This window comes from Nothobranchius furzeri, chromosome 17, assembly GCF_043380555.1.
Source record: "Nothobranchius furzeri strain GRZ-AD chromosome 17, NfurGRZ-RIMD1, whole genome shotgun sequence".
Taxonomy (NCBI): Eukaryota; Metazoa; Chordata; class Actinopteri; order Cyprinodontiformes; family Nothobranchiidae; genus Nothobranchius; species Nothobranchius furzeri.
Window position 1 is genome coordinate 42,675,798 of NC_091757.1, and position 27,671 is coordinate 42,703,468.

At 39.7% G+C, this 27,671-nt stretch overlaps 2 protein-coding genes and 1 long non-coding RNA gene across 3 annotated transcripts in view; 2 read left to right on the top strand and 1 right to left on the bottom strand.

Annotated features, from left to right (window-relative positions):
• Positions 1–12,104, bottom strand: part of LOC107393846 (uncharacterized) — an 84,925-nt gene extending 72,821 nt beyond the window's left edge. Inside the window, exons 1-3 of the long non-coding RNA XR_011517099.1 lie at positions 10,949–12,104; positions 3,758–10,840; positions 3,239–3,301 (exon numbers count right to left, since the gene is read on the bottom strand). This is a non-coding gene — a long non-coding RNA (uncharacterized lncRNA). The remainder of the gene's footprint in view (positions 1–3,238; positions 3,302–3,757; positions 10,841–10,948) is intronic.
• Positions 3,330–7,350, top strand: LOC107393845 (arrestin domain-containing protein 3). Its single transcript, XM_015972453.3, has 6 exons — positions 3,330–3,779; positions 4,225–4,282; positions 4,375–4,522; positions 4,951–5,047; positions 5,458–5,714; positions 5,789–7,350. Exons 1-6 carry the CDS (start codon positions 3,530–3,532, stop codon positions 6,197–6,199), a joined length of 1,221 nt encoding a protein of 406 aa, XP_015827939.3. The 5' UTR covers positions 3,330–3,529; the 3' UTR covers positions 6,200–7,350.
• A 5,754-nt stretch (positions 12,105–17,858) lies between the features above and the next one.
• LOC107393847 (uncharacterized) lies at positions 17,859–23,493 on the top strand. Its single transcript, XM_015972454.3, has 6 exons — positions 17,859–18,007; positions 19,772–20,142; positions 20,316–20,466; positions 21,229–21,351; positions 22,446–22,536; positions 22,844–23,493. Exons 1-6 carry the CDS (start codon positions 17,953–17,955, stop codon positions 23,040–23,042), a joined length of 990 nt encoding a protein of 329 aa, XP_015827940.3. The 5' UTR covers positions 17,859–17,952; the 3' UTR covers positions 23,043–23,493.
• The last annotated feature ends 4,178 nt before the right edge of the window (positions 23,494–27,671 follow it).

Genomic DNA, 27,671 nt, shown 5'->3' on the forward strand with positions numbered 1-27,671 from the left:
GAGTCAGAGATACGCCGGGCTGACCGCTGGGTAAACCCGGGTGGAAGACAGAGGTCTCCCGAGAGCTCCACAAGCTGGCAGACGCGCAGCAGACAAGCGCCGCTGCGAACTGAGATGCGCAGAGCTGCCGCTGGGGAGAACCGGGTGGAAAGGTTTCCATCCAGAGCTCCACAAGCCGGCAGCCCGCGCAGCAGACAGAAGCCGCGATCAGACAGAGATGCACCGAGCGGCTGGGAGGGGAGAACCGGGTGGAAAACAGAGGTCTCCCAAGAGCTCCACAAGCCGATAGTCGGAACCCAGCTCCACCAACATGTTATATTTCAACCCATTTTCTAAAGTGCAGCATTATGTTAAATGCACTTATATTAAATTACATTTAAATGTCATGGTTAAACAGTACATGTTAAAATCTAAGCTCAGCTCGGCAGTGACCTAAAATACATAAATATAATTTTACTTACCAAAAAAAATGAAGTGGAAACTCCTTGGGCGCTCTATTAGTGCAATTAATGCCACAGCAATTCATTTTGTCCAACAATTGCACAAAAAATATCCAAAACAGAATACACAAACACAGAGACTCAAAATCCCAGAATAGTTTCCAGGCCAGACCGAGGCTCTACTGAGGCCTTTCCACGGAGCTAGCTCTGTGGTCACGTGGGTCTGATGCTCATTAATTATACAGAATTTTAGGCTTTTAATACACTTAAACAGAAGAGTGAGAAAAAAATTCACCCCCCTCAGAGTTGTCATGAGTGTAAACTAGATAATTTAAACAAAAAAAAATGTTTTGGAACCAGGCTGTAAACCTGTTTATTTCTGCTGCGAAATTGGTATTTTTAACATGGGAGTCAATGAGGATTTGCTCGCTTCTGACACCAGCCCCCAGCGGATGATGGTGGAACTGCAATTTTTGTCACTTCTGCGTTGGCCTCAATTTTTCACCTGCATTGTGGGGGCTTGGCTCTAACTCTTGAGATATTGCTGTCCTGCTGGATAAGGCCCTAACACATGACATGCTCAATGAATGTCTCAGACATGCTAACTGTAGATGAATGCTCATTGCAGATAAGTGTCCTGTCACACACAACAAAGTCCTGCCTTCTTAGGGCAACTTCCCACTGCCTCCTACTTTCTCCAGCTTTTGGGAAATCTTAAAGGCATGTTGGCAAAAACATATTCTACAGATTACTTTCTTCCATTTTTGTTTACAATGTAAGCCCATGTGTTTTGTGAGCAATTGGTTGGATATCAGATCTACTGCCAACAACTGGGACAACAAAATAATTGAAACTAATTTCCAATTTGCATGTGGAAAGGATTATCTTTTCTCTAGCATGTGAATGCAGCAAGATTTTCTATATTATTAAATCTTACAGGTGGAGGGTGATCTCACGTTATCTCGATTCGACACAACGGTGATTCGAGCATCAGTAGGCTGCACAAAAGTCAGGCACGTTGACCCTCAAGGTGTATTTCTATAAACACAAATCCAGTAATGTCCTCTATTTTAATATATCTCAATCTAAGTTTTTTATTTTTTTAACAAAAAAAAGCCACTTGGAAATCATAGGCAAGCACCCACAGTAGCCTCATCATTTCTAAGCCAATTTAGCTAATATGTACAAAAACAACCACAAAGACAAAAAATTGGCTGTCGTAAAATCGTTATTTGTTTCATAGAACCATACAAAATATCGATTATGGTCTCAACCTGAATAACATGCAAATACCCTGTACATGTGCATAAAATGTGGTCCACAATTAAGTAACTTTCGAAAGCAAAAGTGTTCATTTCAACATGTGTAAGTATGTCATCTCACGCCTATGTGTTCTAAGGTTTGAAATAAGGCAAACCACTTGTTAATCCATTAATATTTCATCGAGTTAAGAGTGTTTTTGTTTAATAAGACAATGTGTAGTTTTCACTATTAACCTCTGGAAATAGCCTATCCATTGAAATGTTGTTGAAAATGAATTAAATGATGCTAATTTGTTGAAATATATTGGCAACTTCATAACATATAGCAACACATTCTCACAGCGCATCAAAAACATACCTACATACCTGCAATAAGCTGTTTCTCATTGGCAATGGAATACTGTGAAATACAGGGAATATATTTGGGTTAAAGCACAATATGAACAGCTGTTCACTTTGACTTTAGCCAAAATAAGTTATGTTTAGAACATGATATCTGTTCTGACGCAGTGTGAAGGCATTTGTGAATTTGACTGTAGAATTACATTATTTTGGTCTTGGTTGAGCCTGTGTGTAAAAGAGGTTCAAGCATTTTAAATTGGTGTTAACTGTTTGAATTTTGTATCTAAGCAACTAGAAATATGCAAATTGTATAGCCTACAAAGACGGATGTTGTGCTAACTGTGTTAGGAGTTTAGGGAACTTGTTAAATGTTTTGGAAAAAAAACTGTCATGGTGATTGTAAAAGTGAATGTGCGACTGTTCAGCACTTTGGTCAGCCGTATGGTTGTGTTTTTAAAGTGCTAAATAAATAAAGGTGGTATGGTATGGTAAAAAACTATGAAATTATTAGCCAAGTGACAGAATTTGTCTGCCTTAGGTTAGTTATTCGGTGAGTCACAGAGTTTATCAGAGAAACTGCACCAGTCAGCTCTTTAATCCGACATAGTCACTCAAGAATTCCACAGGACAAATCTGCTTCACCTATTGACAAATCAATAAATTGTATTTGTCCATCAGTTTCACAATAGATCCAGATAATAAAATGATTTGTATGTTGCATTACATCTATTTTTTTTTTCAAATAAGCTACACAACTGAAAAATATAAAATAATCTAACAAATATCATTAACAAAAATATATATGAATGATATTTATACACTTAATCGCTTTGACCGCAACTTGTCTCATTAAACTTCTGTAAGTTGGGTTAGGGTTAACCACTTTCATTCATGAAATTGACAAGCCTGTACTTTTTCCTACGATCTGTGCTAGTATTGTGACCTATTGTCCATTTCAGTCAAATATGTTTGCTGGGATTATTTAATCAACATTTTTGGAATTTTATTTTGAAACAAAACTCTGAAACATTGCAAGTTTTTTTCTAAATATTTACATGTTAATATCTTAGCTGTAGGCTAAGTACAGCAGTTATCCGTTCAAATAGAAAGTATGGGAATCATCATGAAATACAGGGATTTTTTTTTCTTTATTTCGTATTTGCGCGAGACCCGTGTTGTATTCAGAAATGTTACCTCGTAAATATGTTTCCGGTCCTGTCCGAAGCTCTGCTTGCCATCGATTTCGGTGCGCGTGTGCTGCAACGACAAAATATTTGTGGCGTAGAAGAATACAAATCACAACTTCAGTGCGCTAATTGTTTGTAGATATTACAAAACAGTTTAATGGTGAAACAGGAAGAGGTGGCAGAGAACCAGATTTAAGCGGGTTACATAATTCAACAAAACGCCGGGTGTGGCGATAAATAGGCTCGTATTCAGAAAGAGTCCGCAGAAAGACTGGAGGTCGAACTCAGTGAGTCCGAAATGTCTCCGATAGAAAACCTTTCACTTACATGTGACTCTGCGAATAATACTTTTTCTGAAGGAGATACAATTGTTGGAATGTTGTCTTTCAACCTGACCAAAGACACCAAAGTTAAGGGCATTTTTGTCAAAGCGAAAGGGGACGCGCACGTACAATGGAGCGAAGGGAGCGGGGATGACGAGCGATCCTACAGCGCACGCAAGAGATATTTTAAAGTTAAAGAATACCTGGTGACAGAAAAGGCTGAAGGTAAGCCAGAGGAGGCTGTAGCTTTTACTCAGACTGTAGCTAAAATGTATTATTCAACATCTACGTAGAATAAATGTATAAACAACTTCTAGAGGTGCTCTTCCGCGTGACCAGTTCAAGCAGAGGCGTAACCAGGAAAAGTAAATAATGAGGGCGTGGCCCACATTGGCATTATAACATGACATAACAATAATAATTATTTTTGATTATAATTTGTTTATCTTAAGGAGACAGCTTGTTCTAAATTTCTAAACAGCCCTCTAAAATGTAGGAAACTACTTTTATTTCTCAGGCCATGTCTGCAAACTAGCAATAAAAACACATTTGGAATTTCTGAGTGGCTATTTGAGAAAACTGAAGTATTTTTACTCTATAACCAACTTGTATTTGTTCATTCTAATTACAGTTAGGGATTACTTGTTCATTATTTTGACTACTTTTTCAGGTAATGTTCTTTCAAAAGGGACCCATCATTTCAAATTCAAGATGACAATCCCTGAAGGGTGAGTGGGATTTTTTTAGCTTTTTGCTTTTAATGTTTCGATTGTTTTGTTTTTGTTTTAAACCATTCAACTATGAATTGATTGTTTTAAAGGAATATGCCATCATCCTTTAAGGGGGCACATGGGAGTATTGTCTACAAACTTGAAGCGAAGATATCCAGGAAGTGGCGGTGGTCAACAACAGTGGAGAGGGAAATAAATTTTCTTTCTAAGTCCATTCGGCATGTGTGTCAGATAAAGGTATGTGGTGACTTAAGTTGTGCTTTTAAATTAGATGTTGGTCAGATAATTGTCTTACATGTGCCACTTTGTAAAAAATAGATTATAGGCTTTGTTATTGCATATTTGGCCAGTTACCAAGTAAAAAAAGTAGAGGCAATGGCTGCAGCTCACTTTTTAGTCCTTTTAAACAGAAAACCTAATTAGGAGTTTTTCCTTATTTTTAGATGTACAACATCTAGTAATTTTTTAATAAAAATCAATTATGTTTAACAAGGATTTTTGCATCACTTGTTAAAAGAATAAACCATATTTCATTAAAATTTCATCTGCCCTGATTTGTGAAGACTGGCTCATGCTATAAAAATATGCATACTGGATAATCATATTTTAAAAAGCTTGTTTGGGGGAAAAAAATGAAAAGCATTTGTATTTTATGGTGTTTATAGTGTCCTCAGTCTGGGTCAGTCAATAAAAAATTGGGAGTTTTCTCCAAGAAAGAAGTCCAAATGTCTGCTTCTGTCAACAGAGACGTTTGCTCTCCAGGTAAGATGACTGCAACACATTGGCATAATCAGATTTTAATGTTTAAATAGGATAGAAAAAAACTAAAACAATAAATCAACAACTCAGTTGCAAACTCCTAGCAAACAGTATTGTCATGTTTTCAGTTTTGATTTTCTGCTGCACTTCAAAATCAAAAATAACCTTAGTGTTTTCAAATGTGGACTTAATTTGTTAAGAGATCAAAACATTTTCATAAAGGGATGCCCCAACACCTGAACCAGCTGATACAAAGTAATCAACTATTTAAAAAAAAGCAAAATAATACAAAAAACATTGATTTTACATCTTATAACTCAGATTTATGACATGTAATTTTTTCTGCTTTTTAAACCAGTAATGTATTAATCCATATGATTGTTTACTCGGTAACAGTTGTGGTTTTTTTTTAGGTGACACTTTATCTGCTTTTGCCAAAATCTGCAACTCGTCGTCTAAGTCAATGAGACCCAAATTCAGTTTACAGCAGAGAACAGTGTACCGTGCGGGAAGTTCCACTAACACCACCCACAACACTTTATTCAAAGCGGTTGGGGACCCCATCGAACCAAACTCTGAGATAACATCCACCTGCCAAATAGAGGTTCCTCGAACAGCTATCTACAGCATCGATAACTGTGAAATTCTCTCAGTTGAATATTATGTCAAGGTATAAAATTTTCTTTTTTACATGATATTTTGATAACTAGATTGATTTGACCTCTGATTTTCTTTGTTTCTCAGGTATATTTGGACATCAGCTTCGCCTTTGATCCTGAGGTGGTGTTTCCTCTGCACTTGTCTCCTCGTAGCCCTGCTAGTGAGGATCTGGGGTCAGATGTACCGTGTGCTGGCCCAAGTTACAGTGACTTCTGTCCTCCAGCCTACCCTAATTGCCTCAATCCTGGAGCTGCAGGCCCAGATGCATGTGAATACCCAGCACCAGATCCAGCTCTGCAAGTAAACATGCCAAGTGGCTTCAATGATAGGTGGCCAACAAATCCCACTCCATACGGCTTTGTAGCTGCTGCTTGTGAGTCTCCATTACCTCCTGTTGTTCCGTATGGGGCTCAACAGGAACCCCCATCATATATGTCCCTTTTCCCCAATAATAATGACGCAAGTGGCTGGGGAGAAACAGAAAAGATAGGATAAACGTCAACTGTGATGCACAATATTTGTTCTATTACTCATGATGCTGAATAATTATGTTTACAGGTGTGACAATTAACAAATTGCTTTTGAGACAATAGGAAAACTGTATTTACCCCTGCAGTCTGGAAAAAGCTGTTCCAAATTCTCAAAGTGACCATTTGAGCTGGCCTATTCAACCTTTTTGTTTTGTTTTCTTAAAGTAGTACAAAATAGTTATTTAATCTTTAAGCTAGAGCTTTAACATTGATCTCAGTGATTGTTGGCTTAGAAACTTGACCAGTTTCATTTGTGACACCACTCTGCAGCCCTCTGTTGGCCAGAGACTACACTTAACAGTTTGTTGAGCAGGTAGGTGTTCTGGGGGGCTCTTCTATGTGCATTATGGCTGTTAGCTATTTTCTGTGCAGTTAGCTTTTTCCATTTGCTGACCATCAATAAAAATCACAAGAAGAAGAAAAAGAAGTTTGCTTTTCTGTTGGCGGCATGGCCTGGAATTAAAAGTAAGGAAGTAATGCTAACAGCCCTAATGCACGTATAAGAGCACCCCTGGAACACCTACCCCTCCACCAAATTGTTAAGTGCTGTAGAGAAGTCCCACTCAGACAGGCTAGCAGAGAGCTGCAGAGTGGTGACAAATATGACACTGGTCAAGTTTCTAACCCAACAATCACTGAGGTCAATGCTAAAGCTTAATAGCTTAAAGTTAAAAAATATATATATTTTTTGTGTTACGTTAAAACGAAGTTATGCTCCATGAAATTTTAACACAGAAGCTGTGAACTTGTAAACGAGGAGACTTTGAGATGCTTGAGCAAAAGTGGTCTCTCCAAGTTTATACTTTGTGATTATTTTTATTAAATGTTTTATCATTTTTCTGACTTTTACATTTTTTAGTTCTGAGCCAGGCTTTAATGGGATTTAGTTTCTAGACCCCTGAGCTGAAATGTATACAAGATTTTTACTGATTATTATTTTTTGTTCATGTTTGGAAAAGTTATTTTAAAAGACGTCTCAACAGCATGAAGGACTGAATGTTCAGCTGTTTTTCTAAGACTCCCTTATTTGTAAATCTGTTTCATAGGAATTATAAAGGGTTGCTAACGACAAATAGTTGATTGAAATGTGAAAACATTTTTATTTTAAATCTAAACTTTTAGAAATGTTAAGACAGGTTTAGCATATTGAAGAATTTATTTAACTTTGTTAACTTGCTGTTTTTAAAAGTTCAAAATTTCATCTAGAAATAAAGTGATTCTGAGGTTTGTATTTGAAAACAGGTGTTGTGTTGATATGTGTGTCCTGTGTCGATTGTGTCTTATAGATTTCCAGCTGTAAGGGTGTATTTTGGTGTTGAGGAATTAACAAATCATCATATGCAGTAAATACTTATGCGTGAACTCATCTTTTTACTCTAGTCTTTAAAGGGGATTCACTATTTGAAAATTGTCCAACTGTTACAGAAAGGTAGCAAATTTTGACACAGCACCAGCTGTAGAGACACTGTGATCTGGATCGTTTCTGGCAGGGTAAAATAAGACAGTCCATAAATGTCTCAGATAAAATCCCTGACTTACACATGACGTCCCAGATGGCGATGGTGCTATGTCTTGAGACAGATCAAAGGGACATTAGTCTTTATTCTGAGAAAAAGCATCAAAGTTAAATACATTTAACAGGCGCTAGGCTGTGGGAGTTGCCAAAGATTTTGGTGAGAGTAAAAAGTCACATAAGAGTAAAAACGTAAAGAATGCTCAAGTAGTCACTGATAATAAAGCTGACTTAAGGTGTTAAAAGTATTTAATCACATAAAGTATTTATGTATTTCATGTGATTTAAAAATGTAAATGTGATGTAAAAAAACCTAAAAGAAATAGCTAAACTATAAAATAAATGAAAAAACAAGTTAAAATCACAACAAAGCTTTAGAAATCAATCCTTCCAATATGTGATGTGTATGTGTTAGAACAGACTATATTTACTATTTACTGTGTGACTTGACCATCAGCAAGCAGCAGGCTTAGCAGGTGACCCCTGACTCCAAGGCTGAGATTAGTGGACTCAGTGGTCTCCAGCTGAAAACTCGTATGTTCTGGCTTTAGTGGGACCTTTTGTTTTTCCTCGTCTTCCTCACTAGCATTCTTTCAAGCTGGTGTTTCCATAAATTCAGTATTTTTTGGGCTCCTTTACTTTGTATCTTATTTTTATCCCATTTTTTATTAGGATCTTTTTAAGCTTTTTTTTTTATTTTTATTACTTTGCTCTTGCGATTTTATTTGCTATGTTTATGTTTATTTATTTAGGAGACACTTTTATCCAAAGCGACTTACAATTTATTACCTATAGGACATGTTGTGATCTGTGGGGAAAACCGGAGTACCCGGAGGAAACCCACGCATGCATGGGGAGAACACGCAACTCCACGCAGAAAGGCTGCCTGCAACCTTCGTGCTGTGAGGCAACAGTGCTAACAACTGAGCCACCATGCAGCCCAAGATGCTTCTCCTGTTTTTTATTTTATTTTATTTTTTTGCTATGACATTAAAATGGTAAAGGTATGAAACATTTCTCAGTCTCTAGGTGGTGCAGATGGAGAAGAAACAGCTGTTTACTCAGTCAAAGACAATTCATGCAAACTGTGCAGGCATAGCATGAACAGTCTTCCTCTTAATTGTGCCAGTGCATTTTAGTATGCAGTTTGCTGCAATAGCAAATTTGGAAAACAAATTAGCTTAAAACACTTTGCCTCTTAACAATCTTCTAATATCTAACTAACGTGGAAGTTTAAAAAAAGCTAAAATAATTAGTAAAGTAGTTCTCTTGCATTTGTTTAAAAACTGCCAATAACTAGATTCGGACCAAAAGCAACTATTGTACCATCCGGTTATCGGACATGTTGAAACGTCACACTTCGCTGGGTCCTCCATTCATTCAACACATTCTCACTCCCAGCGCGTCAAAAACAAACGCTTGGGCAGCCACCCTCCCCCTCAGACCCCTGACGCCAAAAGTGCCCTTTTTCGTTACTTATGTGCGAAAAGGGGTTTTTCCCTTATTTCACTGCAGATCCCAATGCAGCGTAAAATTGACGCGATGGGATGTCCGCTTCCGGGGCACCATACAAGCTCATTGTACCTCACCTTAACCTTATCCTCTTATTTAACCTTCCCCTCACCCCTATCCTAACCTTAACCATCTTGCTAGCGAACACGTTAGTGATGTGTCGATCACTCTAAAAGCCGGCTCTATGAAGTGAACGGCGGGAGCCGCCTCGTCATTGGTCGGGTTTGGACCGAGCCAACGCGAGGAGGAGGTTTCAACTACCACGGTGGAGGTTAAAAGTAGAGGGTATGTGTAACCTCCCCCTCGCCAGATGGTATGTTCTAACGTTCCCCTTGGGCGGCAAATACGAAAATTCACATTCAGAATGCATGGGAAACAAACGCTTGATCACAGTGAGAGTAACATTTTAAGTAGCAAGAGGGTTAAGGTTAGGATGAGGGAGAGGGGAAGGTTATAAATAGGTAAGCGTTAAGGTTTAGGTGCGGTTAAATGAGCTGGTTCGGTGCCGCATCAGCGGACATCCCATCACGTCAGTTTTACGCTGCATTGGGATTTGCAGTTACAAAAGGGAAAAAACCCCTTTTCACACATAAGTAACGAAAAAGGGCACTTTTGGCATCAGGGGTCTGACGTGGAGGGTGGCTGACCAAGTGTTTGTTTTTGACGCGCTGGTAGTGAGAATGTGTTGATTCATTACACACTTGCACATGTAGCAACAGAACGCCGCTGGTGAGAAACGTTCTCTGCTCAATAATATCAGAGGAGGACAAACTCCCTGAGTCCAAAGAGGAAAATCCCTTTAGTGCTATCTCGTTTCATCTGGCATCGCAGGTCTCCCATTCCAGCAGCATCTCAGGAAAGATACACAAGGGGATGGGTGAGTGTTCCGTGACCAGGTTTGTGTTAGTTACCTTTTGATGATGTACTACTACTAGTTTACCTGTTTAATTATAGATTCACTAGGATAAATACAATTAAGCAATATCACATGAGAGGGAGTGCATTGTCGCTGAATATCAGCACTGGTGTGATTCAGTTGTAGGCATGGGCCGCAGGCCAAGTGCCGTATGTGACAAGGTGGAGAAACAAGGGCCCGGGCGGGATCGATCCCCAGACACCCAGGTGAGAGTCATGTACGCTAACCAGTCAGCCAAAGGGACATCCCCTTGGCCAAGTAGCCAGGGCGCATGATCAATCGGGACACTGACAGGACGCTCACACTGTCACGCGTGGATAATCACACCAGTGCTGATATTCAGCAACAGATTATGATTTGTTCATTTATTTAATAGTTTATCAGGCTCCACCAACACAAATAGTCCCAACACAAAACGGAGATTAAGACAAGGCTGTTGCTAGCCAACACAAACATTTTCTAAAAAGCACTGTAACTTAACATTGTATCATTTACGATTATCTGAATGTTTCCGTTGATTGTACATTCACTGAAATACGAGTCTGCTGACCGACGCTTTGGTGGCATGGGTGTTTCTGATATTAACTTGATCAGACAGCACATTGCTCCATCGTTTTCGGCTCTCCATAGATGGTCTCCAGTAACTTTTTAGCGAGCTTTCCGACCTGCAGAACAAGTTTTTGTTTAGATATGTTTTTTTTTGTTCTGCCACACATTATATATGAATCAAATTGATGTAGCCCAATATTTTGAGTCTGTTTAAAGCATCTCACCTGTGCCCACTCACTGCCATAATCTCCCTTGCTTCGAGTCCCGCATTGGACAGTTTCTGTATGGCTATGGTTGTCAGGCTGTGGTTGGTGTATGACGTGTGTGTCCCTGCCTCCTTGCACATCCTGGGTAGCATCTGCGACAGCTGATTTACTCCCAGAGGAACAGTGGTATACCAGTAGCTGTCTCCCGGTGATGTAACTCTTCTCGACTGCAGATACAGGGCTTTTGCATCAGGTGGAATTTTCTGCAGGTATTTTTCGAGCTACGCAACCGGGCAGAGCGCATTTCCTCGCTCCTCATACATAGTGCCCCACATGTTTTCTCTGTCTCTCTCCAGTGGGTCTTTATGATTTTTTGTTTTGTCGTTGGACGTCATGGTAAAGTATTTAGCACCGTTTTCATCATATTTAAGGATGAATGAGTCAGGTTTGAGATGCCGATTCCCCTCTTTCCCCCTGCGTCCAAAGTGCAACTGAATATCATACCAGACCTTGTTTAGTAAGCCTTTCGGGTTGTCTGGACTCAGAGCTGCAGAATATTTTAAGATGCGCTGGTCTTCAGGTGAGATCGGGGGATGGTGTGTTGTTGTGTCCTTCCCTGCCCTTCTTATCTTTTTGATGACTCCTTTGAAAACATTGTTAGCTGGTATAAACTCTGGGCCCTGCATTAAATTCCATGAGCGGCTCACCGGCGGCTCATTAACATAACGATTCAATCCCACCCGAAATCCAAGGTAGCTGCTGATGCTATTGAGCTCCCCTTTAGCTGTCCGGATCGATCCATAAAACTCCCTCAACACTGCGTTCAGGTTGGTCTTCTTAACTTGCTGAAAGTTCACCTGGATATTTTTGAGACTGAGTCAAGTCTGAAAGCGGTTCAGAGCCCAGGCTGTCTGCCTCACAGTGTTGACTTCATTTTTGCATTTCTCTAATTCGTCGAGGTCCACTGTTGACATGTCAGCACACCTGGTTTGCGCTGATGTATTGGGTCCGCTTTCCTTCCCTTCAGTGTCAGAGTCTGATGACCATTCATATTGTAGATTGAATGTTATCTGAGGAAATATGTCCATCTTTGCTGTGTGAAGTCGGTCAAAATCCAAGAGTTAACGGAAGTAACGTTAATGATTAACGGTTAGAACACCTGTGCACAGCAGAGTGATACTATTTGTAAGCAGTTCCTGTGCTGTTATAGTCCAATATCAGTATGCTTGGAAAGTCTCTTGACCAATCAGATCACTCTGTCGGAACTAACTGTTGTATAATGAAGTTTATCTCTCACCAAATAGAATATTTACTAAGAAATCACTATGTAACCATAGACACATTACTTGGTATATATGTTGTGTGTGTGTGTGTGTGTGTGTGTGTGTGTGTGTGTGTGTGCGCGTGTGTGTGTGTGTGTGTGTGTGTGTGTGTGTATGTGTGTGTGTGTGTGTGTGTGTGTGTGTGTGTGTGTGTGTGTGTGTGTGTGTGTGTGTGTGTGTGTGTGTGTGTGTGTGTGTGTGTGTGTGTGGCCGGGCTGGTGTTGGTGTATGCATGTGTGTGTGTGTGTGGCTGGGCTGGTGTTGGTGTATGCGTGTGTGTGTGTGTGTGTGTGTACTCTATCTTCTCGATCCCCAGTGAGTCGTGGTGGTTGGCTGCTTAGACTGAGCCAGGATCCTTCAATTCAAATTCAAATTCAAAAATACTTTATTAATCCCAGAGGGTAATTAGAGTTTCAGTACACACAATTCTGAGATCAGACATACATACATAGACACATGGCAAGGATCGGTGACTGTGGTCATTCACAACCCGAGTTGCGCTACCGTAACAGATCAAGAGGGTTTATGTGAGGATAGAGTCAGGGGGAGGGGGAAAAAGGCACTTCAGAGTTACCCTCAACAGAGAGGGCAGCTTTGCTATGCAAAAAAACACCTCAGACAGATATGCACACAGACTTCAGACATTACACAACATAAGTGTCCACTAGGTGGGGAGGTAGGGTTGGGACTCTCCTCACTTCAGTGCGTGCAGCCGCATGGGGCAGCGCTCATCACCTCTGTTTGGACAGGAGAGGGAGATAATGGGTTAGAGAGCACAGTGACTCCTAGATACGGTTCCACGGCCTTCACCGGTCACAGACTCCAAGGGCACCAGATTCAGAAAAAAATTGTTTTGGGGACAGACAGAGATAAATTCCTCTCTGCCTTAGGCCCTGTCCACACGTAGCCGGGGATCTGCCAAAACGTAGATATTTTTCTACGTTTTGGCCTGTCATCCACACGAAAACGGAGTTTTTTCACACGAAAACGTATCTTTTTAAAAACTCCGGGCAAAGTGAAGATCTACGTTTTCTCCGTTTTGGGTGTCTGCGTGTGGACGGACAAAACCGGAGTTTTAAGGTCCGCAACGTCACTTTCCGTGACAAAAAATGCTGACATCACGTGTGCGACCTGTGTTTACACTAGCCGGCATCATGGAAGCCCTCAGAGCTGCGCTCTGTCACTACCCGATCCATCAATTGTCCAAGCGCGTTCTGCTTGTTTGTTTTTGCAAGTGGAATTACTGATCCTTGCGGAAGACCACAGACGAAGGACGAGGTTAAGAACGGGGGAAGTACTGCCGCCTACAGGTCTGGCATGTCCTTAACAACGTATTTATCCGGGTACGTGTGGACAGAGTTTTTTTTTTAAACGCTGTGGTGTGGATGCAAGTTTTTGGAGGGGCGGATATTCGTTTTTAAAAAAAAAACCGGCTACGTGTGGACTAGGCCTTAGTGTTCTGTTGGTCTACAACCCCTCTAGATCCAATAATGGCGTAATTAATCAATACCAATCCGTGCTGATTCGTCCACTCGCTCCTTTATGGTATCCACCTTTTGTGCCAGAGCCTGAATCTCAGCCAAAGTTCCAAGGTTACGACTCATCTCGACAATTATATGAGGGATGTGGTGGCAGTGATTGGCCAGTGAAAACTCAGCTGGTGATCGATTCAGCCCCGGGGGCGTAAACCGCGGGAATTGCAGCAGGAGGGGGAGGAACCGCAGGAAAAAAATCACTGCTAGCAGGGGGGTGGCCCAACACAGCCTCAGTGACAATAATAATGATGAGAGCTGGGTTAGTTTGGGAGAAGAGGAACAGGATACCAAGTGGATCAGGCATTTTGATGAGCCAGTTGGATACTGTGGAGACAGGGATCTGCCAATTCAGAACACATTGATTTTTTGTCAGTTTTTTTTGGATGAGGAATTCTGGACCCTCATCACAACTGAAACTAATCGATATGCTCACCAGTATTTAGAGAGGGAGAAACTGAAATCTAGCTCCAGATATAATGACTGGTACAATGTAACTGTCCCAGAAATGAAAGCGTTCATCGCCATTCAGTTCTGCATGGGGCTTGTGGAAAAGCCTGAGATTGAGGATTATATATATATATATATATATATATATATATATATATATATATATATATATATATATATATATATATATATATATATAGCAATTATAAACAAAATAAACTAAAGAAGGGATGAGTGAAATGTGTTCATGACACTGAAGCACCAAAAACAGCGTTCTTGATAGATATGAAGTAAACATAACAAAATACCAATAAAATAATACATATTATATATATATATATACATACATAGTTATATATGTCTACTTCGGAATATGTATATATGTATCATAAACAATAACAACACTAAGAAAATAAGACAAAAACATAAAAAAACAACTAAAATCTGCAAATGTGATGCAATCCAATATGGCTGCCACCTGATGATGTCATATTATGCAAATTATGTGAGTGAATTTGTTCCTATCACAAAATTTGGCTCACACTGAAGATTTTGCTAATTTACAATATTCCTCTATCTCTAACCAGATATAAGCTACGGTCTCTTTAAATAGTGATAAAAAAATCATATTTTACTGAAAAACTATGGCGCCTAAAGGGTTAAAAGGGAACGTTCCTCTCCACTGTTTCTACATGCTTGCTTTGTATGAGGATTGCTGTAAAGACTCTGACACCAGTCAGTGACTCGATGCAATTTGCTGGGTTCCTTATATAGGATACTTTTTTCTTATTGGCTCAATGAACTGACCTGTATTGGAATGTTTACCATGTGAAGTGCCTTGAGACTGCTCTTGTCGGGATTTGGCGCTATATAAATAAACTTGAATTGAATTGAATTGATGATGGTGGCTTAAATTCCATAACCTTACTTACCCCACCAATCCCAATAATCTTTAACTCTCTGTAAATGTGAACACACTGATGGACCTTTACACCAAAACCTTTTCCACACAGCATGGCAGAAATATTATGATCCTGTCAGAGGTGGCAGTCTCATTATGAGCTGGAATACATTTTTAGAAGTCTGAGCAGTTTCAGTACAGCAGTTATTAACTTTGGTCTAGCTTTTGACTAATCTGTCTCAAAGCTAATATTTCTCCAAACTGAGGATGTTCAAAGAGCCCCGAAGATTTGAACCATTGCTTTAACACGTTCAGATTTTATTTATGGAAGTGGAAGCCCACAGATTAGGTTTGCACTCTAATTTACATCTCTCCTCACTTTCTGGCACATTCTTAAAGTTTTTCTGGCAAAAAGGGGAAGTTTTTTGTTTGCTTCCTGTAACAGCATTCTTGGTGGAGCATCAGAATAAAGGAAAACATCATGTGACCATGGAAGCTGACAAAAGCACCACAGTTCTTCACATTGATGACTGGAGCCATCCTATTGAGCTGCTAGCACTGTTTTCTTCTTATAACAGATTTATGCTCTTTAAAGCTCATTAGTAGTCAATGGAGTCTCAGTACAGGAGCTGTAAACACTGGTTCTTGCCTGGCAAACTGGTAAACAGGTAGTGTGTAAGAGCTGTGTTTACAATTATGAAGGGGGGAGACATTCCATTTAACCTATTTATATTGTTCTATTTTCAATTCTGCTTTTTTGTGTATTTTCTAAATAATATTTATGCATTTTTAGTGTAGTATGTGATTCTGAGCTGTGTTTTTGTGATGTTGTTTTTTTTTGTTTGTTTGTTTGTTTGTTTTTTGTAAAGCATGCATTTAGTTTTCCATAAAATGTCCCCTGGTTACAGGACTACTTTCTAAGGTGTTTCTTAAAAACAATGGTAACACTTTACATTAAGGGTCCCTTTATTAACATAATTTAGTGCATTATTAGGCATTAATAAACAAAGGATCCCTTTTATTAACATTCTTAGTGGTCATTATTAGGTGTCCTTAAGGGATGGGGGTGTCTGCTTAGTAATGCGTTACTATTAAGCTCTTGTTAATACTTCATTTAATAGTTTATTCATGCTTAATAATGCACTAAGTATCATTGTTAAAGGGACATTCATTGTAAAGTGTTACCAAAATATTTCATCATTTATAAAATGTTCTGTCGTCATCTTTATCATGTGTTATTTTTTCCCCCCTTGTGGTGTCGATTGTATCACTTAGGAGTGGTCAGTCACTTGTATGCATGCACTGAAGAAAATTTTCAGAAAAACATGTGGATGTTTGAATAAAAAGTTCAAAATTATTACCATAGTCATTGTTATTGTTGTTTCAAGTTGCTTTATTTGCCATTTTTGCAAGGAAATGGGACGTTTGCAGGCAATCAGGAACACGTTTTGCAGAAAATCATCAGTCATTAATCAATCAATCAATCAATCAATCAATCAATCAAATTTTATTTCTAAAGCGCTTTTCAAACAAAGTGCGATTCAAAGTGCTTTACAAAATGACCCCAGATTCCCATAACAGGTTAAAAACATTTACAAACATATGCAAGCACACGCACACGCACACGCACACACAGACTCACACACACACACACACACAAGTAAAAATTATATTAGGCTGAGTCCAGATGTGCCAAGTATGGTAACGCAAGGAAACGCCATCAGAGGAGCCGTCTGTCCCGGCAGCATCAGGTCTTCCACACTAAGTCAGGGCGCTCAGTGGAGGGGGAGCATAGACCCCCACCTATAGAGCACCCAGGAAGCTACAGTCGACCATCGCTCCCGGGGCAGAGGGCCCCCACAGAGGAAACACTGGATTAAAATGAGTAAAAATGTAATAAAAGAGCTAATATAAATGACAAAAATTAGAAAATAAGTAATAAATAAAATGATATAGACAGTAAAATAATAATTTAATAATAAAACTGTGCTAAAATATAATTATATAGAACATGCAAAGCAAGTAATAAAATATAAGCATGTAAAACTGTAGCAAATATTTAGATGAAAGCTAACCTAAAAAGATGGGTCTTGAGTCTTGACTTAAAAACATGAACATTCTCTGCGGCCCTGAGGTCCTCTGGCAGCTAACAAAATCTAAATAAAAAAATCAGTAAATAAATACGCAAAAATGATTAAAAATAAAGATCAAAAGGACCGTTATAGAAGAGTATAAGGATGCATAGTGGCCGAAATGGGTTAAAGCAGATCAGATTGCTATCATAAATGAACATCCAACACACCAAAGAATGATTGTTCCAACCTTTATTGTCCCAAATCAATAAAACATAATATACAAGTTATTATTATTTATTTTATTATTTTTTTTTGCATGGACATTAAGGGCTATGCTGGTGATGGTTCTGAGTCATCCAGGTCATGGTAATCCAAAGGGGTTGAAATGAAGGCAACTGGACTTCTTTGGTTTCTTGAAGACATTTTGCTTCTCATCCGAGCAGCTTTGTGAATTCTGACTAGAATACGGTAGGGTCAAGCATATAAGCTGTAACTGTCTGTTGTTGCTTAAATGAAATGGTTAAAATAATACAGATTCTAAACAGTTTTGAGTCGATTTGTAACGCCGGCTGATTGTAAACGGTCTCTTTTTAAGTAGCAGGCCTCTTTAAGAGGCTTTGGGGCCACCCGCCCCTCTGAGTGATGGATGCACTGACCGTTGTGTGAAGTTTTTGTTCCCTCCCACTAACTGGTGCTAAATAGATGCCACCACACTCTCAGGGGAGAAGCTGCAGCCATCGCCATGGGAAGAAAAAACCTGCTGTCTGTCTGCCTGCTTGTCTTTGTCACTTTCAAAGGTAAAACTGGAGTCATTTATAAACGTTTATGCCATTAACACACCTGGAGTTGACAGATAAGTTAAAACAAACAAGACAAATGTTGTATTTTTAAAGTTTTCTTCTGTTGACTCTTTTTAACCTGTCGGTCACTAAAACTAGTTTTACTTGCAAGTCTCCAAACATATTGAGCTTTTTCTTTTTCCAATGCATTTTCAGTAATATTTAAATAATATGATGATAATAATATGTGTGCAGTGTCACATGTTTACAATGAGTTGTCACATGACCAGAGCTGTTATACTTTGACCAGACGATGATAGCCTCAAACCTCCCAAACCGAAAGGTTAGTAAGGTGTGCTACGTTTGGTTTATAGGATTTCTGTGTGTCTAGTAATGACAGGTGCAAACACAACAGGGGCAGGGTAACTCATCTAAAAGTTCATTTGGTTTAGTTTCTTGAAACATTTGCTGCAACAGAATGCACTTTAAATACCCCGGTTGTAAAACAGGACAGTTTCTCTTCTTTGACTTCCTTTGATCTTTTAAGTTTTTTTTTCTAATAAATGATTGTGTATACAATAAATATTAGGATAGTTCAAATCTTATGTAACATGTTTGTGACAATGTTAGAGACAGCATCTTACCTGTTGTGGATAGCTCAAACATCAGCTCGGAGAAACAGAGACCAGACAGAAGAGCGACTGGCTGGTCTGAGTGGGACCCATTACATACCGTTTATCATGTATTTTATGGGGGGGGGGGGGGGGGGGGGCTCCCCCTTGGTCGCTCCAAAGGGATTAGCGGGGCTGGCACGCGTTTAGCCATCAGAGGTGAGGAGCTCATGCGGCAACATTACTATGAGGCTAAGCACATCAGAATCGAGTTTTATCACCTTTCCCCTTTGCTCCTTGCCGTATTTTCGAGACCAACAAATTCGGATTTATTACTCTGTAATGACGCAATGGTCTGTCCTATAAAAGAGGCTAGAGTGAATACTTGCTAGTTTGCTTTACTTTCAATTGTCCCTAACCGTTCTGCAGAAACCAAATTAAAATAATGCAAACTTATTTCCCCTTGATATAGCTGCCGACTTTTTGTGTTCACATGTTGTTTATGTTGTTTATGTGCTTAGCAGACGCTTTTTCCCAAAGCGACTTACAATTTTTATTTTTTTAACCTATAGGGCATGTTGTGATCATATGTTTCATTATACATCTTAATTTTGTTACATAATTTCTCCAAAATTTATATTTTAAGTAGTTTTATTTTCTTGAAGAATGCCATATTTACTTTGTTATTGAATAAAATCTTGCTTTCACATCCCCACTCTCAGATCCTTTCACAACAGTTTGTTTTCTGCTTTTAGGCCAAGAAACTTGAGTCTGATTTATCCTTTCTTATTTAATAATAATTTTATTCATTTATTAAGGTTGACAGAGTTATCTAATTTCATGTTTCCTTGTTTAATCGGCAGTTTTGTCCCACAACATGGAGATAACAGCCTAATGATCAAATCTAAACTAAATATTTCTTATGCAAACCACAAAATCAGAAGAGCTGTGAGTTACCCTGTGGGTTTCTTTGTGAATGTAACACATCTTGTTTTTAAATTACGGTAATCATTGGTCAGCTATCTTCCTGAATTTCCTTTTATAAACTGTCAGAATGCAAAAAGTTTATAACCAATTTTTCAGACTGACAATCACCGTTAGTGCTTAAGATCATATAGAATTATTGGAGTGGTTGATTAATGCTGCGCTTTGTGAATTCTCTTCACACAAGTGTCTGGCTTCAAGATCCGGAACAAGCTGCTGGGGAAATGCCTGCAGGTGCAAGAAGGAGCGTCAGGGAGCCGAGTGTTGTTAGGAGAATGCAGCTCAAGCTCACCATTACAGGAATGGCACTGGCTGACTGACGGCTTTGCTCTCAGGAGTCAACACACTGGAGAGTGTTTAACCGCACCGAGTCAGGAGTATGATGGAGTCCTCCTGCAGCCCTGCATCTTCAGATCTGAAGTGAATGTAGGAGGAGAGGCCAGCAGCCAGGCGTGGGCCTGCTCAAAGAAAGGCCACATCACTTTGATAGGGAGTGGGCTACACCTGAGCACTACAAAAGAATCCACTTTGGTCTTTTTGTTGAGGGAACATAAGCAGGTAACAAACGTTTAGAAGGATGGAGGACATTCTCCTTGTTGCAAATATGTCAAACTGTGTCAGTATGCTGTACATTTTTAAAGAAAAGTTATCAAAAATCATGTTGTAGCTTTTTAAAGTGTGTCTTGTCTCAAGCTTGCAGGGTAACTTCTTTGTTTTTTCCTTGTAAGCAGGGCAGCAGGTGGCGAACCCTTGATAACCAGACAGTGTGTGATGGAAGGGACAGCAAACAAAACCAGAACCAGCCCAGTCAACATGTGGAGGACCTGGAACTGGACACTTCATCAACTCATGTGACTGACATAAACACTAGAGTTGAAACATGTAAGCTCCAGAGAGAAAATCCTTTCTCTAATCCTTTGATGTAATTAAATTTTTGCAATAAAATAAAATGCACGTATTTCCCAAACAAAACAGTCGTCATGCCCACATAATGGTTTCTTCCACGGCTTTCAGATGTGATGACAACACATTTGCTTTTAGATGAAAAGCCTAATTAAGATAAGTGCTTATTTACTCAATCCTTTCCCATCAGACCACCAGCCACCCCCTCAGAAAGCACCACATCCTGGCAAAATAAATCTGTGCTCCATCTTTAGAATGGGCTTTTCCCACAAAAAGGGTTGTTTTTCACTAATGAGACTAAGAGCATAAAGTGATGCCATGTTGAGGTCAAAACTTGACCAAATGACTGTGGGGAATTAGGTAAAGAGCAGAACATTTCTGGGAATTTAAACTTAGTTTGGGTCAATTGGACATGAAGCTTAAGTGTTGAAATTAAAACTCAGGGAATAAACCTGTTAAGAAGTCTTTGGATACTAACAAGGGGTAGAATAGAATAGAATAGAATAGAATAGAATATCCCTCATTGTATCTCAGTGGGAACGTTTTGCTGTAATAGCAGCAATTACATTCACGAATGACAAAAAAAGGCTTCATTTCCAAATTAAAATGATTAAAAAATAGCAACAACTAAACACATCCTCTCTTTTGTAGATTGGAACAAGTTAAGATAAATTCTTTAGGTCACTGCTTCTATACGGCTTGTTGTAATTTACATTAATTTTCTCTTTGGCTCTCATCTAGTTGATGGTCTTATCGGCTCAGTAGGAACAGAACCAGACTCAGGTAAAGATGTGCCCATCCCTGATTCCCTGAGCCCTCGACCCCCTGCAGACCCCTCCATGGTGTTTTTCACCATGGACTATGGTAAGTTCAATAAAACATTGTAAATAAAAAAAAGTTCATTTTTTCCCATGTTTCACCTTTAGTTTGGATCAAGATGGCAAAGCTGTTAGAGTGAATCTGCAAACATGTTATAGGTTTTGAACGCAAACACGGTCACCGAACACTCACCCATCCCCTCGAGTATCTACCCTGAGATGCTCCTGCCAGAACCGGAAACCCACGATGCTGGATGAAACGAGATAGCGCTAAACACCAGTCGCCATGTTCTAGGTCCATATGTCGTTTGTTGCCTGTGACTTCAAAAAGTGCTTCTCTTTGTTGGACTCTGGTAGTTTGTCCTAAAGTTGAAGTGGTAACAGTCGGCAGTTTCTCCTTCTCTGATGTTACTGAGCTGCAAACCTCTTACACCAGTGGCGTTCTGTTGCTAAGTGCACACGTGTATAATGAATGAAGGACCAAGGGACGTGGGGTGGTTCGCTGAGACGACAACAGGATGGTCCAATAGTTGTTTTCAGTTTTTATTTATCTCCATATATTCACATGGTAAATGGCCTGTATTTGATGTAGCACCTTCTGGAATCCTGGGACCCCCCAAGGTGCTCCACAACACAACACAGTCATTCACCCATTTACAGCCTGGTGGTGATGAGCTACATTATAGCCACAGCTGCCCTGGGGCACAAACACAGAGGCGAGTCTGACGTACACAGGTGCCACCCGTCTCTCTGAACACCACCAGCAGGCAAGGTGGGTTAAGTGCCTTGCCCAAAAGCCTAACGACGGCGACAAACTGAGCAGGGCTTGAACCTGCAACCCCCTGATCACAGGGGAAGCACTTAACTCCTGTGCCACCGTTAGCCTGGCATAGCTCTATTATTTTAGAATGTTAAGAGGCATGGTTACATATTTTTTAAAGATAATTTGTTTTCCAAATTTGCCATTGCAGCTTTAAAGTTTGTTTTACACAAACACAGTTACCCTTTCTCACCACTAGATGGAGCTAAAGTAAAAAAAACAGTTCAGATATTAGGAGATCAATCTGAGCTGGAGGTGTTTACTGATGATGGATGATGTCATTCATGGCGTTTTACTGTGTATTTTGTTAATGTGGACAGGAATGAGCTGGAAGATAACCATGTTGGTGTTAAGCTCTTTGGCTCTGGTCCTGGGAACTGTAATTCTCATCCTCAATGTGTATTCTAATAGGTGAGGACACACACACACACACACACACACACACACACACACACACACACACACACACACACACAACACAAATGTCAGACTCTCTGGAGACACTTTATTTACACAACTCATTAAAAAACAACTGATTCTAAACGTTGCCATAGAATCCATAATGACTACTTTTCTGAGAAAAGGTGTTCGTATCTTTAAATCTAAATATTTAAGCTATTTATAGGGATTCGAGAAAACCTTATAAATATGCTAAAATATTTTATTAGAAAAAGTCAAACACAGCTCCTCATTTTAGTTTTGTCTCTTTGTTTTCTAGAAGGAAAAAAGTGGTTTGTGTTTTGAAGTCGTACACTCCAAGGCCAGATGCGAGTGTTCCCGGGTCTCCGGTTCCAGGTGAAAGAGCTCCTCTGACCCAGCATGCCATGCATCTTCCACACTCTTCCCCCACCTTCCAGAGAGGAGAGATCCTGATTGAGTGGAAGGATGGCACAGTCACTCCCCTGTACGAGGCCTGAAGGCCCGACACAGTTTCAGATGTGGTTGGTGGTGTTGTGAGAGTGGGTTGGTATCTTGTATGAGGCTCAGTGTGTGTTTGAGTCAGAAGGAGACATTAATAATAAAAGAAGAAGCAGCAGTCAAAGCCAGGTTAAGGTTTCTGTTGTTGTTGGCAAACTATTGATATTGGATTTCAGAATGTTTAATAAAGGTGAATATTTGTGGATCAGATGTGTCTTAAAGGTTTTACATGCCAGGAGAAGACATAAAGTTCCATCTAGATGTCAGAATAAAAGCATCTGAAGTGGACTATAAATTAAAAATAATGTTTAAAATACATTAAGTTATTTCTGCTGGTCTAAGTTAAAAATTAGAATTTGGTTAATTCTAGTGATGATTTTTTATTTAGTTTTTTTTATGCTGCTGATTACTCGTGTAAGATCATATTTACTAAACAATGTTTCGGAGGAACATGTCTGAGATGTCATTATTTACAGGTAATCTGTGTTTCTGCCGACTCACTGGTACAACACTTAGCATGGCCCCTTTAATAGAGAGAAAAGAAAATCCTCAGTTCAAACAAATAACTTTGGTTTTGTTTGGAGTTTGTATTTCGTTCTGTTGCCACTGGAGAACCCCCCCAAGCTGCTGGTTTCCACTTTTGGTCTGAAGTAATTGTAGCTTTTAAATTGACTGTAGTTATGGGTGTGCATGTTTTTTGTCTTTCTTGTGGTATCTTCTGCTGGGTGTACCCTTGTCTCTCCCTCCGTCAGCTGGAAAGAGCTCCTAGCTATTGACAAATCTAAAGAAAAGACAAGTTGTTTTACAAGATAAATCAAGAGATAAAGCCAAACCAGCACTATTCTTGTTAAAAACATAAATTTTAGAATAGAATAGAATAGAATAGAATAGAATAGAATGTATTTGTCTCACAGTGGGGAAATTCACCTGCTACAGCAGCACAGACACTTGTGGGCCATTCCCATCTGTACCGGGTCGGCCCGGGCCGGGTAGCGTAAGTTGTTTACATATCTGGGTGGCCTGGTATTTTTCCAGGCCAACCAAGGCTCATTCTCAGCCCTCTTCTCGAGGGGGTCTGCTTCAGGCCGACCAGGGCCAACACACCCACTGCTGACAGCAAATTCACACCTTCCATTAGAGCAAGCCTCTGATTGGTGGGCAGAATCAGCCCACATGGGCTTAAGACAAGGATGTGTGGAATCAACCGGGCCAGGCTGGGGCCGACTGGGGCTACCCGGCCCGGGCCGACCCGGTACAGATGGGAATGGCCCATTAGAGAAATGGAAGAAGAAAATAATACCAAGATTACAGGTAAACACACAAAGGTGTAACATAACCTTCAACCACTAAAAACAATAAATAAAAAGGAAACTTGGGTTTCCAGAACTATGCAGCATAAGGGGCACGGACATATGAATGTACATCCAAAATAGCACAAGTACTGAACACATTCTGAATATTGCATTGATATTATTGTGTAACAGGATAATGCCAGTACCAGTTAAACTGTGAGCAGAGGGGATGAATGACCTGTGGTGGCATCATGTTTTACATCTGGGATGTCCATGGTCACCTCAGTGGAATGCAGTGGGTGGGAGGGGTTTTCACTTGTCACCCTAAATTTTCACTATTATCATCAATGAGTAACAAAAGCAAACTCAATGGGGACGGAAAGCTAATCTTGAATTCTGTTTCATGATGCATCTATGTATGCAATTATCTATAAATTACAAGAAAGCATTGCACTTTCATTTGGCACAGAGATTTTCCAGCAGGTGGAGTCTGTATGCAAGGCAGAAAGAGTTGATGTTTTTTGCTGTTGTTTTTGTTTAAATTGGGATTAGGACGTCTGGGTGTTTTTTGAGCCAGTTCTTTCAAACAATCTCTAGTTTTGATTTACATTTTCTTTGTTGGACAGTTCATAGCAAAAAAAGTGTGTGACTCATTGTCATCTTAAATGGATTTTGTAAAAGTGCTTTTGGAAGTGATTAATTTGCTTTTTGAGGTATCACGATGGGGGAGGAAGGTGAGGGAGGAAGAGCAAATCCTTCAGGCAGGTAAATCAACCCAGGCAAAACAACAATGGATGTCTGGTTCCTCTTTATTGGCCAGAAGTGCAGACACAACAGGGTAGACTGGTTTAAAAACAAACTGACATGTAATGAGCATGAACCGATAAACACATTAACAACAAATAAGGCTTATATACACACTGGGATGGGTAATATTTTTCAATTCAATTCAAGTTTATTTATAAAGCGCCAAATCATGACAAGAGTCGTCTCAAGGCACTTCACATAGTAAACATTCCAATACAGGTCAGATCATTAAGCCAATCAGTTAAAAGTTTCCTATATAAGGAACCCAGCAAATTGCATTAAGTCACTAACTGGTGTCAGTGACTTTACAGCAATCCTCATACTAAGCAAGCATTTAGCGACAGTGGAGAGGAAAACTCCCTTTTAACAGGAAGAAACCTCCAGAGGGTCCTGGCTCAGTATAAGCAGCCATCCTCCACGACTCACTGGGGATTGAGAAGACAGAGCAGACACACGCATACACCAACACCAGCCCACCCACACACAAACACACATCCACACACACAACATATATACCAAGTAATGTTTCTATGGTTACATTGTGATTCTTAGTAAATATTCTATTTGGTGAGAGATAAACTTTATTGTATTTATCCTGGTGAATCTATAATTAAACGGGTAAACTAGTAGTAGCACATCCAATGTCAAAGAAAGTAAAAAGTTATTATCGGGAGAGGGAGAATGTTCAAGTGGTTAGCAACAGTGTGCTAGACGATGGCCCCCTCCATGAGGCCACCACAGCTCAGCAGAACATCATTGTAGCTTCTTCTAGGGAGAAAAACACTTAGAGAGAAAATAAAGTTAACAGCTGAAATAGCAGGAAATAATACAGTTAAAGAGCAAATTGTAGAAGAAAGTAGTAGAGTATGGAAAGTTGTCAGTATGTCCTCCAGTAGTCTAAGCCTACAAGCAGCATAACTACAGAGATAACTCTGGATAACCTAGCATTTTAGATGGAGGCATGTTGGAGGCAGGGCAAAGGAAAGCCGTCTTTACCAACAGCACACTCCACCTCCCTCTACTCCTCCACTTGTCCAGATCTGGGCTAACATCAGATGTAAACCATAGGCTCTGTCAAATAAAAATGTTATAAGCCTAGTGTTAAAAGTAGACAAGGTGTCTGCCTCACGGACTAAAGCTGGGAGCTGGTTCCACAGGAGAGGAACCTGATAACTAAAAGATCTGCCTCCCATCCTGTTTTAGATATTCTGGGAACCACCAGTAAACCTGCAGTCTGAGAGTGAAGTGCTCGGTTAGGAACGTATGGAACAATCAGATCACTTATGTATGATGGAGCTTGATTATTAAGAGCTTTATATGTGAGAAGAAGAATCTTAAAATCTATTCTGAATTTAACAGGTAGCCAATGTAGGGAAGCTAAGACAGGAGATATATGATCTCTCTGTTTAATTCTCATCAGAACTCTAGCTGCAGCATTTTGGACAAGCTGAAGACTTTTAACTACATTCTGTGGACTTCCTGAGAGTAATGAATTACAGTAATCCAATCTTGATGTAATAAATGCATGAACTAGTTTTTCAGCATCACTCCTGGAAAGGATGCTTCTAACAAGCAGGTAACAAGAGGCAGGTGGACACAATTAAGGTAAACCCAACTCACAGGGATCAGGGGAGCAACAACATGACATGAGGACTATCATTTTAAAGAAAGTATCACCAGCATGGCAGTTGACTCCCTGCATCTCTCTGTCTTAAAATGTTTGTACAGATTAAAAGGCTTAAAATGATTTTCGCCTAAAATGATTTTCTGGCCTCACTCCCTCTAAATCATTTTATGTATATACCCTTACATAGTAAGTAATTGAGCACAGGGGTCCCTCAAGGATGTTTACTCAGTCCCTTGCAGTTTCTGTTCTGCTAACACACAACATTACTGCTAAATTCACAAATTATCTCAACAGGTTTGCTGTGGATGCAACAGTGATGAGTCTTATTAATTACGATTAAAATCAAGCAGTTTCTGATCACAATGATTCAGAGGATCCACTTCCTCTGGAGAACTCATCAGTTGAGAATTTCATTCTCTATGCTTCCCATTTTATCCTCACCACCTGCACTGATACATTACTGAGCATCCTGACTTACTACATCAATTTGTTCTTTGGAAACTGCAGTTGGAGTGTGTGGTGAGAATGTACTCAAATGGTTTAATTTCCCACTTGAGAAGATAAACGAAAGCTCTCAGTCTTGTGAGTTATCTTCACTCACACCTACATGGTGATTGGCCTTCTGCTACATGGAAGCCAGTATTGTTCTGTCAGATCATACAATCACTTTTTAGATGATTAGGCTGCAGAGTCTTAAGTAACACTGGCAAGTGTTTTTACCATATTAAATGACTAAGTTTCTTGAAGTTTTAAAACATAACAAAATTCCTGATTGTTTGAATGGTTTTTGTATCTGAGTGAGTCATTTATCCCCTGTTTGCTATACAGCTGTGATTACATTGTGTCCATGTTAACAGGCGAGGCAGGGTGTGGATAGTACATGTGAATAAGAGGTGTGTGAG

What these genes read in the sequence shown, in the direction of transcription:
- LOC107393845 (XM_015972453.3), top strand. Translation starts at nt 3,530, where the DNA reads ATGTCTCCGATAGAAAACCTTTCACTTACATGTGACTCTGCGAATAAT. An exon ending in CAGAGACGTTTGCTCTCCAG is followed by an intron (nt 5,048 to 5,457) that starts GTAAGATGACTG and finishes GTTTTTTTTTAG; the next exon opens with GTGACACTTTATCTGCTTTT. An exon ending in CAGTTGAATATTATGTCAAG is followed by an intron (nt 5,715 to 5,788) that starts GTATAAAATTTT and finishes TTTGTTTCTCAG; the next exon opens with GTATATTTGGACATCAGCTT.
- LOC107393847 (XM_015972454.3), top strand. Translation starts at nt 17,953, where the DNA reads ATGGGAAGAAAAAACCTGCTGTCTGTCTGCCTGCTTGTCTTTGTCACT. An exon ending in AAACACTAGAGTTGAAACAT is followed by an intron (nt 20,467 to 21,228) that starts GTAAGCTCCAGA and finishes GCTCTCATCTAG; the next exon opens with TTGATGGTCTTATCGGCTCA. An exon ending in GTTTTTCACCATGGACTATG is followed by an intron (nt 21,352 to 22,445) that starts GTAAGTTCAATA and finishes TAATGTGGACAG; the next exon opens with GAATGAGCTGGAAGATAACC.